Source organism: Maniola hyperantus, chromosome 3 (assembly GCF_902806685.2).
Source record: "Maniola hyperantus chromosome 3, iAphHyp1.2, whole genome shotgun sequence".
Classification (NCBI taxonomy): Eukaryota; Metazoa; Arthropoda; class Insecta; order Lepidoptera; family Nymphalidae; genus Maniola; species Maniola hyperantus.
Genome location: NC_048538.1, coordinates 8,673,245 through 8,693,052, shown reverse-complemented (window position 1 = coordinate 8,693,052; position 19,808 = coordinate 8,673,245). Strand labels below are relative to the sequence as shown.

General features: G+C 36.0%; 2 protein-coding genes across 4 annotated transcripts in view; one reads left to right on the top strand and one right to left on the bottom strand.

Moving 5' to 3' along the window:
• LOC117996531 (mpv17-like protein 2) overlaps nt 1-19,808 on the top strand; it is a 204,275-nt gene that overhangs the window by 180,648 nt on the left and 3,819 nt on the right. Inside the window, exons 2-4 of the mRNA XM_034984594.2 lie at nt 17,913-18,081; nt 18,178-18,320; nt 19,414-19,545. Of these exons, the coding sequence (XP_034840485.1) occupies nt 17,949-18,081; nt 18,178-18,320; nt 19,414-19,545 (408 nt within the window). The 5' untranslated portion in view covers nt 17,913-17,948. The remainder of the gene's footprint in view (nt 1-17,912; nt 18,082-18,177; nt 18,321-19,413; nt 19,546-19,808) is intronic.
• Nucleotides 268-16,305, bottom strand: LOC117996520 (VPS35 endosomal protein-sorting factor-like). Of its 3 annotated transcripts, none has more exons than XM_034984580.2 (18): nt 16,175-16,305; nt 15,544-15,634; nt 14,081-14,185; nt 13,663-13,804; nt 13,408-13,577; nt 12,870-13,042; nt 11,519-11,858; nt 11,135-11,310; nt 10,616-10,719; nt 9,553-9,734; nt 8,269-8,415; nt 7,006-7,175; nt 6,036-6,198; nt 5,585-5,756; nt 5,035-5,174; nt 2,609-2,777; nt 1,819-2,084; nt 268-627 (listed from the first exon to the last, which is right to left on the bottom strand). In XM_034984580.2, exons 1-18 carry the CDS (start codon nt 16,192-16,194, stop codon nt 553-555), a joined length of 2,805 nt encoding a protein of 934 aa, XP_034840471.1. In that variant the 5' UTR covers nt 16,195-16,305; the 3' UTR covers nt 268-552. The 3 variants fall into 3 exon arrangements, with proteins under 3 accessions (XP_034840471.1, XP_034840470.1, XP_034840472.1); XM_034984579.2 differs by having other exon boundaries at nt 269-630; XM_034984581.2 differs by having other exon boundaries at nt 269-630; nt 13,408-13,562.

The following is a 19,808-nucleotide window of genomic DNA, read 5'->3' as shown; positions in this document are numbered from 1 at the left end:
AGAAGTGCCTTATACGTAACCATTTCAGTAATATTGTCAATTCTATATTATGTATTTTATATTATTAAGTATTTTCTGTTCTTGAATTTTGTTACTCTATAAAAGATATATTAGAAGAGATATAAAGATATATCTTCTCTGCAGCTATAATTGAAAACTGTTATTTAAGCAAGTACTAATAGAAAAAAAATAGCACGCTTTACATTAGTAACCCTCCCTAATAATGAACAGAGTTTAATTTACACCCGTAGAAATAATAATTTAATTCTTTATGCATTGTGAAGCGCCACTAGCAAATAGTATACAAAGGCAGAAAGGTTCTAAAATCAGTGAAATAAAGAAACAAAAAAACTTAAAATGATTATACAAATGAGTTTATTTGTTTTCAAGCAATAAACTGTATTTTTAATACAAAAATTCTTATATGTATTGTTATTTTATAATATACCTATAACCTATCTTATATGATAATAATTTTTTGTCTTAGGTAAATGGAATGAATAAATAAATACCTACATCATAACTTAATTAAATACATTACTTAGTAATTGCTTAATTTATATTTATTTTATCGAATAATCGCCGACACTCCACATTTTGATCCTTTTCCAAGACTGATAATAGTGCCTTCTGCAACAAACGAAACAATTTTGACAAATCTCAAATTTTTCATGAGATCCCTTTACTCTCAGCAGTTACACTTTCGTACTCAGCAGTTACAGTTCAAGATATTTATCGAGTTTGGAACCGAAATTTGAAAAAGTACTTAGAGCGAGGCTTCACTAATACTGGCAGGCGTACACACAGCACACTATACAATCACTATTTAGTTGAAGCAATCAAGCTTTTTGTCCTTCATCCTGTAAAGTTGCCTTCGTCCTGTATAGCAGCGATTGTTCCGTGGAAGGGTCACAGGGGTTCCACGGTCTGTCCGAGAGTTACCTAAATAAGACGTTAGTGGAAAAGACTCATAACCGCGCCGCACCGTCACGCCTACACGGCAGTCTGAGATGGAAGCTACCCGGTAGGTATACTCCTAATCGGTTTCTACACGGCATCTTACCGGGAACGCTCAATCGCTTGGCGTTACGTCTTTACCGGTAGAGTGGTAACTAGCCGCGGCCGAAGCCTCAAATCGAACCGGGACCTCCAACTTTTAATACAACAGTGCACGCACTGCGCCACGGAGGTAATTAACGTCATAGTATTTCTTTGTCAAAATAAATGTTTTGCAATACTTATAATAATTATTATTTATCATTATCAAAATAGCCAGCTAGGGTTCCGCCAAAAAAAGTATGATCAATTAGGGTTCCATGGTCAAATAAAATTGGGAACCCCTGCTGTATAGTACCGGCTGCCAGTTCAGAGTCGTTATGGAAAAGTCTGAGGTTACTAGATTAAAACTAACTGGAACTACGTTTGTCGTAACTCTCAACAAAAGACATGACGTTGGTCGCAATGCCAATGTACCAAGTTATCGAAATTACTCTTAAATTGAGAAAATACCTAATTATCCCTTCACACCTTTACACATTACCCTGACACATTATCCTTTCCAACCTATATATTATACTAGTTTATTCCCGCGACTTCATCCGCGTGGATTTCACAAAATTGAAACCCCTATTTCTAACCCCTTAGGGGTTGAATTTTCAAAAATCCTTTCTTAGCGGATGCCTACGTCATAATAGCTTATCTGCATGCCAAATTTCAGCCCGATCCACCCAGTAGTTTGAGCTGTACGTTGATAGATCAGTCAGTCAGTCAGTCCTTTTCCTTTTATATATTTAGATATATTCGTATTGCTATACTCACCGCAAACCTATTATTGGAGTCCTGTATTTTATGTGCCAGTACCCACAGATTCGCCGCGAGATTTGTCATAGGGCCCTCTTGTAGTTTACCTCGTCTCACAATACGCCAAAACAGTTCCAATGCCAAATTGTACTGCTTTTTTGTTTCTTTGGCGTCGCCGAGGCTTTTTAGAACTACCAACAACTCTTGGCATATGTTTGTGGCGTGGTTTTCTATAGCTTCTACGAACTCCTCTTCAGTACCATACAATTCGTCGTTAGATAGAACTACATTGAAATAAAACGAGAAGAATAAATATTTTTAATAAGTAGGTACAAATGAAGAAAATACCGGGCGCGGTATCCTGGGGAGATGCAGGTTCGAATCCTGCCTGATTCCGTATTTTTATATTATGTAAGTATTTAAAATTACTTAGAAAAGTTTGAAGTGTAGGTAAAACACTTTCATTAAAAAAAATTAAGCAATATTTGCTGCACATTGATTTTTGACACCTAGGCAAGCGCCCATAGTTCCACTGGTCATGTCATTTTTATTATTATCGGTATATATTATTTTTTGTCATTTTGCACGGTAAATCAAAAACTATTATGCGTAAAAATAAATGATTTTTATTTGATTTTTTTTAATTTCAATGATGTTAAGCCACTATTATATACAACTATTCCAAATTTTATGTCGATAGCTGTAAAAGTTACCGAAATAGTCGACTGTGACGGACGGAGAAAGTCGCACCGTAAGGGTTCTATTTGTACCATTTTGGTACGGAACCCTAAAAATGGTAAGTACTTACCTCCATCTATGTGATAAGCATATGTTTCCTGTGTCATTTGACAAAGAAGGTCCAAAGTTCTAAGTAGTAAAGTATAATATAAAGGATCAGTCTTCCTCCAATGTATTCTTTCCATGGTCTTTATAAAACCACTCAGTATGTAAGCCTTGCTGTTGCTGTCCATATTGTCCTAAACAAAGTCATTATCAGAGAGTTAATTATATGTGACACAATCACAAATATAAATCAGGGGCATTTACATGTGCGCTAATAACTTTCAACCTTAAGGGAGCAACAAACATAATACTAATGTCATAAATTCAATCCACTATGCTTTTGAATATGGTGAGTAAAAAAATTGTTCAGCAACATCCATAATGTTTCCATAATCTTTGAGCTGTATCTGTCGCAGATGGATTGCCTAATTAGCTGTTATACAAAACCGTGAGTTGTTTTACAAAACAGCTCCGTTATGTAAAACAATTGAACAACGTTCAGCCAGATTGTCATTGCGATATTATGTTCGCTAATACTGAGTACTGGTTTAGACGTAGCATAAATTCGTGGGACTAAAAGATGTCAAGTTTTTACATGGGCATCATATCATAATAATGATTAAAGGCCAAGTTTTTTAAATGGCCTACACCAGAAGGCTCGCTTTACAAAAACACTAGATAGGGGTAGGATAGACAAGACTGCATGGAGTCAGGGTAGTCAGATTTGGTTCAGGTCCTGATACTAAAGTTTATTATTTAGGCATTTGTTGTTATGGCTGTTGTAGTAGCACTCAATGTTGTCGAACATCACAATGACAATCCGGCTAAACGTTCATCCACCGAAATACAAAACGGTTTCTTTTACGATTAGACTGCGATATACCCGTCTGTACATTGAATTTAAATACTATATAGTTTTTGAATTAGGACCAGCAATAATATTGTAATCAGACTTCAATACTGATTAATAGATGAACCACCTAGTTTAATAAAGTAAACTATGATCAAAATAGGTCGGAAATATAGTTTGACCAGAACTTCAGGTGGGACGACGCCTAGGGCAAAAACTAGTTAATAATAATATAACGAAATGTTGCCAATTCAAACGCCTGCCAGACAACGGTTGAATTTAATTGATTATTACAGCAACACACTAATTGTATAGCCTAATTTAGAGACACAATGGAATAAATAGATGGTTATTTGTTATCGATTACGTTTACTATGGCACGAATTGTTGGTTTACAATATTCAATATTCATTGTATTATTCACCACGACTCGCGTATAGAAAAAGTCGTTATAAGTTGAAACTTTATGAGACAAAAAATCAAGTAGGTAAATTATGCATCGAATAAAGGTTTTGTGGAAAAAACTCGGTGATGTTACTATCGGGATTAGACAAATGATTCCAGTCTGGGCTTTTCGATAGTTCGGCATTCGGCAAATAAACTTTCCACACTATTCGGGATACAGCGAATGTTTTGTGTTTGGCGAGACGCGAGTGTTTAAATAAGTTTGGCAAATCAACCGGCCGGCAGACTCGACATTCTGCGACAGCGAATAGTTCTCCCTGTAGTGTTTTAGATATCCCGAAAAAATAAAGAATTCCCACGGGATTTTAAAAAAAACTTTAGAATGGTTAGCGGCGAAAGTGCGGAACGATACGGGTGCCGCACGCCGTCCAACTAATTCGCCATATCATTCGCCGAATCCCGATAGTGCAGTCGTATCAAAACAGACAGATAGACAGTGACGACATTTTGATCTCTAAAGGGTTCCGTTTTTGCTTTTAAGGTACGGAACCCATAAATAGAGAAAGCAAGTGGGCAAAGTTGACTCAATTTTTTATTTACTTTCGGTAGGTACTTATGAAAAACTGTGGAAAAACTTACAGCTAGTTACACGAGAAAAAAAGCTCACTGGAAAACTTAACTGAGGTCATACACACTATTTTAAACAGTCGTACACATGGTAAAAGTAAAAATAAGAAGAAGAATGATTATAGAAACTCACATGTTTATATCTATACTTACCCACTTATGATAAAACCATAACTTTTGTGAAAATTAATTGTAATTTTAACAATTTTTTGTAAGTATATTTATGTTAGTTAGTACTCGTAGTTTAATTAGTGTCATTGGGCCTTATGGTCGTTCTATACAATACAATAAATAAATAAATAATAATAACTGGACTGGGAATTTTAATAATTAAAAAAATTCATCACGAAAGCATTATTATTGATATAGAGCCGAAACAGTATTATTTTTTGTCTTTTTGTCTGCCTTAGAACTAACGTAAAGTAACCTAATGTTACCAAAAAAAATCTTACTGTGAATAATAAATTTAGCAGGGTAGTATTTGCACATCAAAAGTTTCGTACTTCTTGAAAACTAAACACCAGTCATAAAGCAGGAACTCAAAAGGAGGGAAATATGTAGACACTTACCGGTAATATTAAAAGAGTTGACAGAAAATTACTAAGTAGTCCGACTAGTTTGTCGTGAGTAGATTTATTTTGACCATCCTCTTGAACAAACTGTGGAACCTCAGGTATTAGACCTACTAAAGTTTTTAAATTCGCTTCAGCTGTAAAATAAATAAAAAGGAATTCTTTTAATCCTAATCCTAATCCATACTAATATTATAAATGCGAAAGTGTGTCTGTCTGTCTGCTAGCTTTTCACGGCTCAACTGTTCAACCGATTTTGACGAAATTTGGTACAGAGATAGCTTGCATCCCGGGGAAGGACATAGGCTACTTTTTATTCCGGAAAATCAAAGAGTTCCCGCGGGATTTTGTAAATCGAAGTCGCGGGCATCAGCTAGTAATTAATGAATACATACTCCTAAAATGATGATGATGATGAAATGATGATGAATGAAATGATAAGGAAATATTAATTTTTATCCATACCAATTCTACTACATAATATATGTATACTAAATGTAAAAGCTAGCGGTACATGCACTGCTCCTCAGAGTGATGCAGCACTCACCCTGCCCAATGCAGCAGTTGAGCAGCGCCACCTGCCCGCCCAGCAGGTACAGCTGCGCCTTGGTGAGCGGGCACTGCAGCGACGGCACCGTCACGAAGCAGTACGCGGCGCACGCACGCTGCAGCCAGCGCCCGCGCGACATGTCGGCGCGCGCCGCCAGTGCGTTCACGGCCTGCGTACACGACAATTATTTTTTTTTGCAAAAAGAAAACATACAGCATTACATAAAATTAAAATTAATACATAAGATTATTATATGAGCCAGTTAAGTTTTCAACGTTAAGTTACACATTTATTAAGGTGGGAGTCTAATTCTAGATGCAGACAATGAGGCGTGTGCCCATCATGACGAGATGGGTCCAGTCCCTGCTATCAAGCAGCTATCAAATAAGTGAGATATTAAGTATATACAATTTTTTTTAATGTTAATTTAAAAAGATCTCGTACTTACATGAACCAGCGCTATAAGTACGGAATCTAGTTTGATGAAGGCAGATCGACATTCAACATAAAAGTTCAGCTGTTGCTCCAAATCATCATGGTAGGACACAGCGTGTATGAATTTATTGATCAGTTCTGCACACACTTTACTCTCGTCCTCCACGGTCACCGCGCTAAAATACAAAGTTGCTCGTAAACCAGTAAAGTTAGTAAACAATAATATAATCCATACTAATATTATAAATGTGAAAGTGTGTCTGTCTGTCTGCTAGCTTTTTAGGGCTCAACCGTTTAACCGATTTTGACGAAATTTGGTACAGAGATAGCTTGCATCCCGGGGAAGGACATAGGCTTTTTATCCCGGAAAATTGAAGAGTTCCCACAGGATTTTTAAAAACCTAAATTCACGCGTACGAAGTCGCGGGCATCAGCTAGTACTAGAATAAAACTGTAACTGGACGATCTCTGTACAATATTTTTAAATTTTATTTTATTGGGAGAACCAACAGGTTATTGTAACTAAATAGACTTAAAATTAGATAACTTAAAGATCTTAAAGCTAACATTAGATTTTCTCAAAGAGATATATCTAAAATAAATAAACAAGCGTAGGAAAACACAGTGTAAAACAAACCGTGAATTTCTCTTCACATAACAACGACAATAATTATTAAAATATGTTCTAATTAGTTTACCAAATCACATCATAGACCGCGCTCTCCGTAATTACCTATTACGGATATACTACGGATTACGGAACCATTCTTGCGCGAGTCTGCCTCGCACTTGACAGGTTTTTAATTTTTGCATGTCAGTACGCGCATCACGCTGAAACTACCGAACGGATTTGAAACCGTTTGTGTTAGCGGTCGTTGTTCGTTTATTTTTGTATCCTCATTCTTTATCGCTTTATTTATCCTTAAAGTTTAGTGCCATCTCGGTATTTCTTTAAAGAAATATGTAAAGTAGTTACTACTCACTTAATGGAATCGTGTAGTATACAACACAGCCTCATCAGACTTGAAATTATAATGTGATCCTCTATTTGAACTGAGTTGTATCTTTCGAAAAATATAGTAAGCACCGTCTTAGCCATCACACTACGAGCATTAGACGTCTGCACTAATTCCACGAGTGGCATAAAAGCATCCTGTGGGTGTGAAAGGAGTAAAACCTTATACATATAAATAATTAATAAATAAAAATATGTGTCCGTCTGTCTGTTAAAGATAGGTAAAGACCTGTACAGTGTACGTTTGCCCATCGTTCGTTCCATTGAGTTAAATCTTTGTACAGTCAAAGGCTAAAACTCGTTTAGCAGCTAAATGATCAATTCACTTGCACTGCACGGCACGATAATTTATTTATTTAAGAAAAATATTTACAGGTTACAACAAATTCAGGTATAATCATAAACTCGAAGCTTGAGTTTTTTCGTATACCAATGCCAACATATTAATCTTATTAAAAGCTAAATATTAATTAATAAATAAGCCTTTTATTACTGAAAAATTTATTACTTATATATTATTAACAACATTGAACCAAATGTAGGATATTTTAAAACGAAATATACTTAGTAGAAACGCAATTGTTTGTCTGGCGTGCTTATTGAAAAAGGTTACAAGTGCGACTTGTTTTTGATACAAAAGTTATGCAGATGCTACACGAATTTTGAGGCCGACCGTACATTATTGTTGTTGCCATTTTCCATATACCACCATCATCGGAACTTCAATGTAGCTTATGCATACAAACGCACTAGTTCATTTCACTCGTACTTTAGATACTATTACCGCACTAGTGCATTTTATTTTACGGTTCATACTTATAAAGGCAACACAGGAATGGAGTGGAACATTGATAATATCAAACTAGCTTTTGTCTGTAGCTTCGACAAGATTTTTGCGATGATGCATGGTCTTCTCAACGATTTTTTTAATTTTATTTATAGAGTAGCGCTTGGTTGCAGTTAGACCTGCTAGCCAGTAATGATGCAGCCAAGATAAAGCGTGATTTTCTAGAAGATGACTATTAACTCTTGACTTGAAGAATCTTGATTTGGAGGAAAAAACTGTTGCCGGAAGTGTGTTAGAATTAGAAACGAGGAATTTTGATAAACTTAACATAGTATATAACTGACTATGATATTTTTAAAATGCAAAACTTAAATTTGTAAAAATAAATTTCGAATATTACTGGCTTGTCTTAATTCGATCTAGTTAATTTTATTTATTTCTCACCATGAGGAAGAGTTCTTCAACATCAGGTATGGACTTCAACATTCTCTTTGTGAGTGTTTGTATCTGCGAGCAGTACTCATCGGCCGGCTTGCCACATTTGATCATGTAGCGTATTGTACCACGTAGTATCATGTTGATATGCTGTGTCTGCAAAGCGAACTAATTTAGGACGCTTTTTCCAATTCGAATCCCAGAAAATACGGTTCGAAAAACTGGATTAATTAAATCCATACCTACATCTATGTTTCATCCGATGACCTTAGCAATTTAGATTTAAAATAACTAACAACAAATGCGCGCGGAATGGCATTCTTGAAATCGAGTTCTCATAATATGACATGTAGTTAGTAAGAAACAGTTTGGAATCCTATCGTACTACAAAGACTATACAATAATAACTACTTTATTATGGCCTCTTCCCATCTACATGGAACCAACAACAGAGCTGGTGCGGCATGTGAAGCGGCTGAAAAAGCCAAAACATGCAAATACAGGGGTCTAGGCTCCGAATATGAATTTGTCCCATTCGGTGTCGAGACCCTTGGTCCGTGGGGTCCTAGCGCTATAAGCCTTTTTAAGGAAATAGCAAAAAGGTTAGTCGACATCACAGGAGACCGAAGAGCTGGCAGCTACCTCGGACAAATAATTAGCCTAGCTATACAAAGGGGGAACGCTGCCAGTATCTTGGGAACCTTGCCTAAAAGGACTCCTTTTAATAATATATTTTAGTTATAATATTATATTTTTTAAGGTTTTAGTTTAAATTTTTAAGAGGTTTAATATAATTATAAATAACTACTTTAAAACACCTCGTTAAATATGGCGGCTCCAAAACAGCTGTTTCGTGAGGCGGCCATTATATTCCCGCACTAGTGGGAATATTCCTGCACGGCTTTGTGTGCTATATAATTAATGTGGGGAAGTATTTAAAAGTCTACTTATAATTTTAACAGCGGTAAAGTAAAAGCCATTTTAGTACATCTAAAAACTAAATATAAGTATAAAAGGAAAAGGTGAGTGAGTGGCTGACTGACTGACTGACTGATCTATTAACGCACAGCTCAAACTCAGGACGGATCATGCTGAAATTATGCTAGCTAGCTATTAATTAAGATAGCTATTATGACGTAGGCATCCGCTAAAAAGGATTTTTGAAAATTCAACCCCTAAAGTGGTGAAATAATGGTTTGAAATTTGTGTAGTCCACGCGGACGAAGTCGCGAGCATAAGCTAGTTGCATATAAATTTAGTACGAAGCTTTCTCAATTGACAAGATAAGCTTACCGATAACTGCGTGCATGCAAATTGTAACCAGGGCTCTAAAACTTGAAGAAAATCCGCTGTTGATTTCATATTAGTTGCAATTTTCCACCAAGTTTGGCTCAACCCTTCTGAAGACAGCTGGCAATAATTCTCTGCATGGCAAAGATGCTCGCCGACAGATGCCAATATTTGGCTGACTAACACTAGAATTATAAAATGTTTCAACGATTTTTGGCAACACTTTACTTTTTATACCTACTTAACATAATTTTTCTTATTTTATCGAACACAAAATGATCCGTCAAAAATGGAATTTGAATGAAATTCAAATTCAATTTCAAATTCAAATTCAATGAAAATGTTCAAGCACACATTTTCATCGAGCATAGATTTGATAGTGACGGAGAAACAAATATGTAGTACACATTTTCCGTAACGCTTTACATAAAACTGGGCACTCTAGTGGAATGCGTTCCTCCTTCTCGCTCAATCGTTTTCTGCAATCATTTCTCGCTTACTCGTATCTTCACGTCATCAAGATCTAAGTTCACAGTTATTGTGGTGCAATAGTACTTATGATACAATATAATCGCAGGACAGAAGAACCTACCCACCTACGTATTTTTTCTTTTGTAACCGAAAACCCAAATATCAATTTTCAAGGAAATAACTTGAAAAATGGCGGACTTTCATACAAACCTTCATCCCCTATTTAACCACCTTGGCAGTGTAATTTCAAAAATCGTGAAATACGCATTTTTATTCTTAACCTTTCAATACCAATTTTCATCAATGTGACCTTTAAAATTATATACTTTCATACAAACTTCCATCCCCTATTTAGGGGTGGAATTTCGAAAAATCCTTTCTTAGTGGATACCTGCTCTTTACAAAGAACACACCCACTAAATTTCATGTCTCTAGGACCAGCAGTTTAGGCTGTGCGTTGATATACAAGTCAGTCAGTCAGTCAGTCAGTCAGGATTTTGAATTTAATATAATAGAAGATTATATCTTTTAGTTACTTGCCATTTTTTCTTTAATCACTCAAGCTATAAACTAAAGATAAGTAAATATAACTCACCCATATGATCACATTGATTGCGTATAATTTCCAAAATAGCTGAGGATTTTTTGATAACAGTTGGTGAATCAAAAGCAGACACACAGCAGCAAAGTAACAATTCACTGAAAAAAAAATAGAAATTTAACGCGGACGATATCTCAGCAAACCGCTAGTGAAAAACTTATGAAAGAAAATATGTACTTATCAAATAGTATAAAGTCATCGCCTTAGGCTGACAAACTAGACCGCGATAGTACCTACGCAGCAGAAAGTAATGTACCTACATGGACCTTTAGAGTGACATTTCGGCTTTGTAGAGCGTTGTCTCTGTCACTCATACCTATATGACGTTTTGTCGGTCTCAACGACAGAGACAAAGCTCTACAAATCTGCTATCTCCTCCTAAAGGTCGAATGCACATTACTTTATGGCGCGTACTGTAACAACCTCTGCTCACTCGCAATCGTAATAATATAATGAAGGTACATAGTACATAATTTTACAAGAGTTGCTCGTTTAGAGAAGTAGAATACTTACCTATTTTCCGTGGTTTCACATTTTTGTAGCATTTCTTCCAGAAGTGAGAGTTTACATTTTGTATGATTCAATGTTCCGTAGAGAAGCCACTCTACAGCAGGTATATAGAGACTCAGGTATTGATCAGCTGTTAACAACTGTGTTCCAAATTTTTTCGCCATATTCGGACAAAAAATCTGCGGATATAGGTACGCTACTTTTACGCCAGATAAATATCTTTATCCTGAAGGGAAACCGGGTGAACTGTTCGAAATTGAAATAAATTGGTTTTATAGCCCATTTTTTGTGTGATTAATACTTCAAGAGGGAAACAGTATTTCATAAAAAAATTCAAAATATAATGTTGTTCTAATATTTAATATACAATTCACAGGCAAGACCTACTTGTTGATACTCTTCAAGGAATTCCTTTAAATTGTCATTGAAATAGCATTCACTCTCTTCTCCATATAGATTAGAGGCCATGTTGCACAAATATACCCTAACATAAATCGCGACCAGCGGGTTCCCAATCCCTCTTATCATTCTTGTCAGCCTCTCAATCGCTGGTTTTATTTCACTTTTGGAAATAAATGCGTAACACTTGAGTAGAGACATTTCCATGTATAACCGTGGCAGGAGCTCTCTGATGGAAGCCATTTTGAACATCCAGTTTTGACATGTTTCTCTGGCTGACTCTGGGACACTATTAGAATCTATATCATGAATTTTTAAATCCACATTCCTGAAATAAAATTATACTAATCAAGTCTCATCATCAACCCATAGCTGGCTCACTACTGAGAAGGCTCTGGCCATAGTCTACCATGCTGGCCAAGTGCCAACTGTCAGGCATGCAGATTTCCTCTGTGTTTTCCTTCACTGACACTTAAACGTTTTACACACTTCAACTTCTAAAAGCGGTTAGAGTTACTTTTAATATACCTTCATGTAAAGAGTACAATAGGCATCTTCTAGGCAAGCACACTCCACTCCACCTTAGCCAGGTCTGATTGCAGCCAAGCGGTAGTCTATACATTTTAAAAAAAGGCTAGTGGTTAAGACTGCCGAGCCGAAGTCGCCGGCCTCCTATTTGGGAGGTCTGGGATTCTTTAACTTTTCAGGGATTTTAAGTATGTATATTACGCGATCGGTCGAGGTGCAATCGAGGTGGGGACGCCGCGCACACCCGCACATCTCCCGCGCTAACCCGGTACTGGGTGTGCAGGGCGTCCTCCCGCCTCATATCCATCACGACTTGTCGCGTACTATAACAGTGGCCAGCAGGAAATATTGTGCATCGACCTTTAGAGATTTCAGTTTTGTAGAGCGTTGTCTCTGTCGCTCATACCTATATGTGACGTTTTATCGGTCACAACAACAGAGACAACGCTCTACGAAACCGCTATCTCTTTCTAAAGGTTGATGTACAATATTTCCTGCCGTGTACTATAATCAAGTCTACACCCCTAAAAACTGCATCTAATTTTCGACACATGGAGCTTATTTTTTTTTAATTGGAAATCTGAATCCTTTTCTATGTAAAGACTTCCAGATTGACAACAAACAACAGAAATATTTGTGTTGATACGGCTTAACGGTAACGGTTAGTCCAATATTTGCATACAGAAATACATAATACATAATAATATGTAGAGCAAAACTAAAAGGAATGTTCAGTTTGAGCCTTTTACTGGTGAAATATTGAATTTTCGGTGCAGAATAATCGAAATACATATTAATTTCTGTAGCTCACCCAAAACTCTTCCTTTTGAGACGATCAAACACTAGAGCGCCAAAATTTCCTAGTACATCACTAATCAGGACAAATTTGCTGGGATAAAACTGCATAACATTTATGTCAGACAGCAGCTTCGAGCACTGTATTGCAATTTTGAATGCTTTTACTCTTTGTTCTGAATCCCAGGCCTGTATTAGAAAAACAAAATAAGTACCTATTCACAATATTGATCATTCCAAAGTTTTGGGATTTTCTGAGTATTTGTTGCAGATAAGAAAACCACTACTACACCCATTTTATATTTCCATCACCACCCCTATTATAAATGCGAAAGTGTTCGTTTATTGGTTTTTCCTTCAATCACGTCGTAACGTCGATTTTTGTATGGGGCTTAGGTCAAAGAGCTAGGTCCTATGGAATGGCATAGAGGCTACTTTTTCCGGAAAATTCCGGAAAATCAAAGAGTTCCCATGTGATTTTTAAAAACCTAAATCCACGCAGTTGTGAGCATCAACTAGTACTAAAACAAAAAGTAAAGTAAAATTAGACCTACCTTCTTAATTTCATCATCAAGCATATGAATTTTAGTTACAAATTCCTGCTGACTTAAGCCCATTGTCTTTCTTACAGACGATTCATCAAAATCATCAAGCTGCTCCAGCCTATGTTTAACTTTCTCATTTAGATTTGATACCTGTCTTAAAAGCGCTGAAAAGGAACTAACTTAAAAGAACCAAATAAAAACAAAAATAGCATTATTAGTAACATTATTCAAACATAAAGAGTTATTATTTACTTATGAACATACTTTTTTCACCGCCTGGTAGAAAACTACTGACTATGGTCAATTTCTCTCCTGTGGTATATTTGTTTAAAATTGCTGTGCGTTTTCCATTCCATACTTTAGGGTAATTGATTGTGTTCTCACACTTTTCATCTGGTCCTGTATCCTGCAATGATGAAAATATATTATGATAAGAAATTATGATTTTATAGTATAAAAAAATTCAATTTTGTGTTAATCTTTGCATTAGACAACCACATTTCCACATTCACCAGATTCAGAATCTTATGAAGTTGCTTGGAACCACCTAATAAAGTGATTTGGGTTTACAAGACACCCATAACATACTACAGAACTCTCAGTGTGGGACCCTGACTCGCACTTGGCCAATTTTTTAAATAATAGAATATCTATCAATAGGTCTGTATGTATTTCTACTCACATTATCCACATTCAGTTGTTCAAATCGCAGCAATGGATCCAACTCCTCAAATGGAGAACTCCATTTCTGAAGGCTCTCAATAAAACTTTTATTTGCACTGAGTTTCTGGAAACAAGTATTATCAGATTCAAGTTCTTAGATTAACAATTAAACATTCAATATTATTGCAATAGCTTTCAAGAGAATGTTCCACCTCCTTTCCATCAGGTAGCTGGTCAAGTGGTTCCACACCCGTCTTTCATACCACTATTACTGGTACAGTATTACTAGTTACAAAAGGTAACTCTCATCATCAAAATTTGTCTGCAAAAGCAATCTAACACTGTCTAAAACCAAATATACACCAATGAAATACAGACCTTATTGCTTGACATTAAAATTTTAAACACAAGAACAACAGAGACTCGCGCTATCTCGCTCATAATTCACACATATAAAACCTGGCAACAAACAATAGTGGACGGACGCATGCTATAATTGAAAATAAAGAGAGATGGAAAAGAAGAGAGAGATATTTTGGCACCATTCAAAAATAAGATTTCTGCACAGGTACATTGGTGTAACTTATACAAGTGGTACCTAGTACTCTAGAATAAGTTACTGTAATAAGCACAGCTTCAATTTTGTTCTTTTATCAATAGGTCAGCATCTTCTTTGTTAGGCCTTAAGGCTATTTATGTTCTGTTTAGCAGCTAGCAAACCTATTTTATTGCTAGGTATGACATGTTGTGCAGGCTGAGAATTTAAGTGAAATTTAAGTGGAAAATTGACTTTGTGACTAATCGAAAGATGGTGGCCAATCCTCAAATGTGGCACTGTTTAGAGCCTTGATAGCTCAACGGTTCAAGTAGTGGACTGAAATTTGAAAGATTGCCGGTTCAAAACCCACCCATTGCATTATTGTTGTATCTACTCCTAGCACAAGCTTTACGTTAAAGCATATTAGTGGCACTGTTTAGAGCCTCGATAGCTCAACGGTTCAAGTAGTGGACTGAAATTTGAAAGGTTGCCGGTTCAAAACCCACCCATTGCATTATTGTTGTATCTACTCCTAGCACAAGCTTTATGTTAAAGCATATTAGTCGGAATGTTAAACTTGGCTAATATTCTTTTTTTTTTTAAACTGTTTACCAATGAAAGGAAAAATTGTTCTAACTAAACCCTTAATCTGTTTGCTTTATTATGCCTTATAACAAGTCCACTGAAGAGAGTCCACCTTGGAGGGAATCTCGACTGCAAGTCAGTTGGAAAAATAACAGACGATAAAAAATCACTCACAGCCACATTACTAAATCAATGCAAACACATGTAGGTTAAATGAACGATCAACACCTAGCTGTGCTCAATACAGGTTTGTGCAAATTTTCTTCTCTACCTGCTGTAGCCTGTACCTTCCTACATTATTCTCCTATTTTTAACAAACTCCTAAGCCTATACCTAGAATAAGTCATGAATTTACATACCACATTGAGCACTTCAACTTTCAATGGATGGTTGTTGATCTCTAAACTAGGATAATCATGCCTTAGATGTGTCTGTTTTATTGCAGATGTCCTAAAAACATAATTTCAACATTTTTGGTATGCAAGTCATAAAATATTTTATAACTATTAACTTTTTAAAGTCCAAGAGCCAGTGCATGCCAGACCTATATCATAATTTTCACACTACAGGAGTCAAGAGCATTTGGCTACTACAAACTGAGATACATCATGCAGTAGCTTTGACAGGTAGAACTTAGCAGGTATAGTATGCGACAGGACGAGGTGGCAATCAAGGTATGAGGCGGGAGGACGCCCCGCACACCCGCAAGTCACCTGCGCTATTCCGCAACGGGTTCGCGCGGGGGCTGTGCGGTTGTTCGGGGCGCCCTACCCTGATTGCCATCTCGATCTGTAGCATACTATAGGTGACAGGCAGGAACATATAAAAATTTGTACAGCCATTTTAAGCACCTTTACCACCTGCTATCGGTCAAATCCACCGCGAATCAAAGGTCCTGGAGTGTAATAATTATGCACAGAAAAACTTTCAGCTTTTTAAATATTTACTATGACGTCTGGACTTCACGGACTTTTACTCCAGTAGGTTTACCATTTATAATAAACAGGCATAGTAATTAGCACAAAATTAGGTTCAAAATTAGTAAGTTGGTTTACAGCTCGCGCACCATATGTGTGTATTACTTTACTCTATGGTATATTATAATCTTTTATCAATACTCTTTGTCGCGCACGGCGCAAGAGTAAATAAATAGGTAGATAAATATATGTTCCTACCACAGACCAATAACATATGGATATGGTTCCTACTTCCTTGGCACAACTCAACTTACCTCACAGATCTCTATATAGGTACCTACCTACTATAGTCTGACCCATAGATTATCTACTATGGTCTGACCACTCGTGTGGTCTGACCATAGTCTGACTTATCAGTTATCTCATGTAGTAATTGTGATCTGTAACAGGTAGGCACGCATTAAAAATATTCTAAATCTGCAAACGGCAAATCATTATAAAACAGAATTTTTTAAACAAACAAGGTAGGCGGCCGCGGTAACAATACAAGTACTCTGGTAACAAAAGCACACTGCATCACTGCACAGTGCATCATATACGGATTACTTTTCAGCTCAGAATAAGGACTGTTAGAAGTAGCCCTATTATGACACTTACTGTTAGAGCGAGATAGCTAAATGCATTTAAGCTCTTGTTAGAACGTGACAAAATGATTATGCTTTGTCCTTATCACCGTGGCCACTTTTTTTTGTTTGTCTAAAATGCTCAAAATGTATTTGTACGTGAGTATTTGACAAACAACGTGAAGTGTAGAAGGAATAAGAGAAGGAATGACATTTCACAAGTAAGAAAATCTGCTTGAGCGAGAGGGACTGAGGGAGCCACGCTAGTTGCAAATCTGGACATATCTGTGCTTTTCAGGTATAGGTACATATTAATCTATGGGATTACTTTTCTGTGATTTCACAGGTAAGAAAATCTGCTTGAGCGAAGGGGCTGTGGGCTAGTTGCAAATCTGGACATATCTGTGGCGCAACTGGGCGCAACCACAAGTTGACAAAGTTGTTTGCCCAATTTCTACCATATCAAAGCAAAAAATTGTCTGACAATTTTATTTTGAAGAATATTTATTAAATCAATGATACATACCAAAGGTAGAGCCAAATAAAATATTGGTAAATAGAAATTAATGGTTAGAGAATATTTTTTTGCTTTAAAATACATGTTATGTTAATGTAAACTTAACTACCAATTTGGTAGAAAAATTAAACATGGGTGCCTTGACCACAGAATAGTATATCGAATTTGTCCAGTCACAGTAGCGCGATCTGTTATTGCCTTTCGGTACTAAATGAATTGAAATACCTACCATCTAGTATATAGTAGATAATCTATGCCTAAATTTTTTTTTTTTTTTTAATTTTTTTTACGGCCCTGGATAACAGTCCTTTAAGGCCTATCTATGCCTACCATGCTATTTGTCACAGAGTACATTGAATATAATATAGCTAATAGCCACAGAGTACATTATATATCTAATAGCTATTTGTTCTAAGATTGATGACCCTGGAGAAGAATGAAGATTTTAAATGCAAAACTCTGCCTAGTCAGCTAGTCAGAAATAATTGTACTAGCAAAAGGTCAATAAGAGTAGAAGTTATGCCTGATCTGAGTGTTCAAATTATCTATAATTATTCCTTAAAATATATTACACGTGTAACTTGCTGGCTGCTGGCACTCTTTCAAATAAAATAACGCGGAACGCTGCCTTTATCCCAGAATAGTTGAATATGTTTGTTACATAAGTGAAGTGTTAAGAAGTAATAAACAGAGTCGCAAAGTGGAAAATGTCTGTCTGGAGTAAAAATGCGGCAGTTACGATTTTCAAGAAGTATCCTCTACTTCGGGGTATGGGCTCTTATAGTATCATTTGGCCCATTTCTAGCTTCATACAGCAAACGTTTGAGGGCAAAAGTTTTGGTAAGGTTCAAACTAAGAGGACTAAAATAAAATAAAATAACTATTTGATGACTAAAAGATGAGAGTCCTAAATTAATTCAATATCCTTGTTTACAGAATCAGAAAACAGATATGATTGGTGGAGATGTGCTCGTTATGGTCTGTATGGGTCATGCTATGTGGCTCCAACAATTTACACCTGGTTTACTATTGCAAGCGTGGTGTGGCCTGGTACCACATTCAAAGTGGCACTTATAAAGGTAAACTTTTAAATTGGTATATTTATTAAGTACATAATATTATATACTTACCTACTGTTATATTAATAAAAAAATCTAATTTAAATGTTTAATGAAAAACTGGCCAAGTGCGAGTCAGACTCATGTACTGAGGGTTCCGTACTACAGAAGAAGTAAAACAGTAACAGTCACTTTTGTTTATGAACTGCAAAACTAATTGGGTATTTGCCTGTGTCAAAAAAATTATTTCTTAGTGATTATTGAATAGAGGGTCTTTCAAAATATGTAAAATCCACGCCCTTTGTTAGTTTTAAGTGTAATAACCATTTTAAATTATCGATTAAACTTAAAAAAAAAAGCCGGCCAACTGCGAGTCAGACACGCGCACCGAGGGTTCCGTACTACTACAGTCGTATTTGTTCGACATTTTGTATAATAAATCGAAAACTATTATTCACAAAAATAAATGAAAATCTGTTTTAGAATGTACAGATAAAAACCCTTTCATTTGATGCCCCACAGCCCACTTAGTATAGCTATCTTACTTAGAAATGCTTAGAAAATACTTATTATTTGTTCATGAACACATTTTTTTTTCTGATGAAATTATAAATTCACGGTTTTGCTATTGTGTTGTGTTATAAGACCTACCTATCTATCAAATTTCATGGTTATAGGTCCACGGGAAGTACCCTATAGGTTTTCTTGACAGACACAATGGACCGACAACAGTTCACAAAATAAATAAATAACTTTTATTTGCAAAAATTGTCACAAAAAAATTTTGTATCTCCCAAATAAGTAAAAATTGTGTCATGGGAGCGAGAGCCTTCCCTGTTACATTAAATTTGATTTACTATGCAAACACTAATTTATTATCTAACTTAACAACTTAAGCCATAGGAGGACAGGGATAAAAAAGATTAAATAAAAACTTGTTGTGAACTTTGACCTTGAATATCTTTTTTTGCAAATTATCGGATTGATGGGGACTTTTCACATTTCATCATTTCATTTATAATGATATTTCAAACATTGGTAGGTACTTTTCATCTCTTGGCAAATTAATGTAACCTTGAATGTCTAATCTGACTGGACTATTATTTATTTTCAGACATTTGTTGAAACTATAACTTACACCCCATTTGCAATGTGCAGCTTCTATTTTGGCATGAGTTTATTAGAAAGAAAATCTTTAGATGAAGCTATTACAGAAGTAAAAACAAAATTTTGGCCTACATATAAAGTAAGTTGGTGTAATATTTATATTTGTATTATCACAGGTATCCTATGTCGTACCTGCCTCGGTAATATGTAACATATTTTAGTAGATTTAGGTTTTTTAAAAGTATCCCAGGTCCATCTACAGGATGCAAGCTGCTCTGTACCAAATAGATGATGATGCCCGCGACTTTATCCACGTGAATTTAGGTTTTTTAAGCATCCTGGGAACTTGTTAAATAAAAAAAGAGCCTACCGCCATTTCTAAGATGCGAACTAGCCCTTATT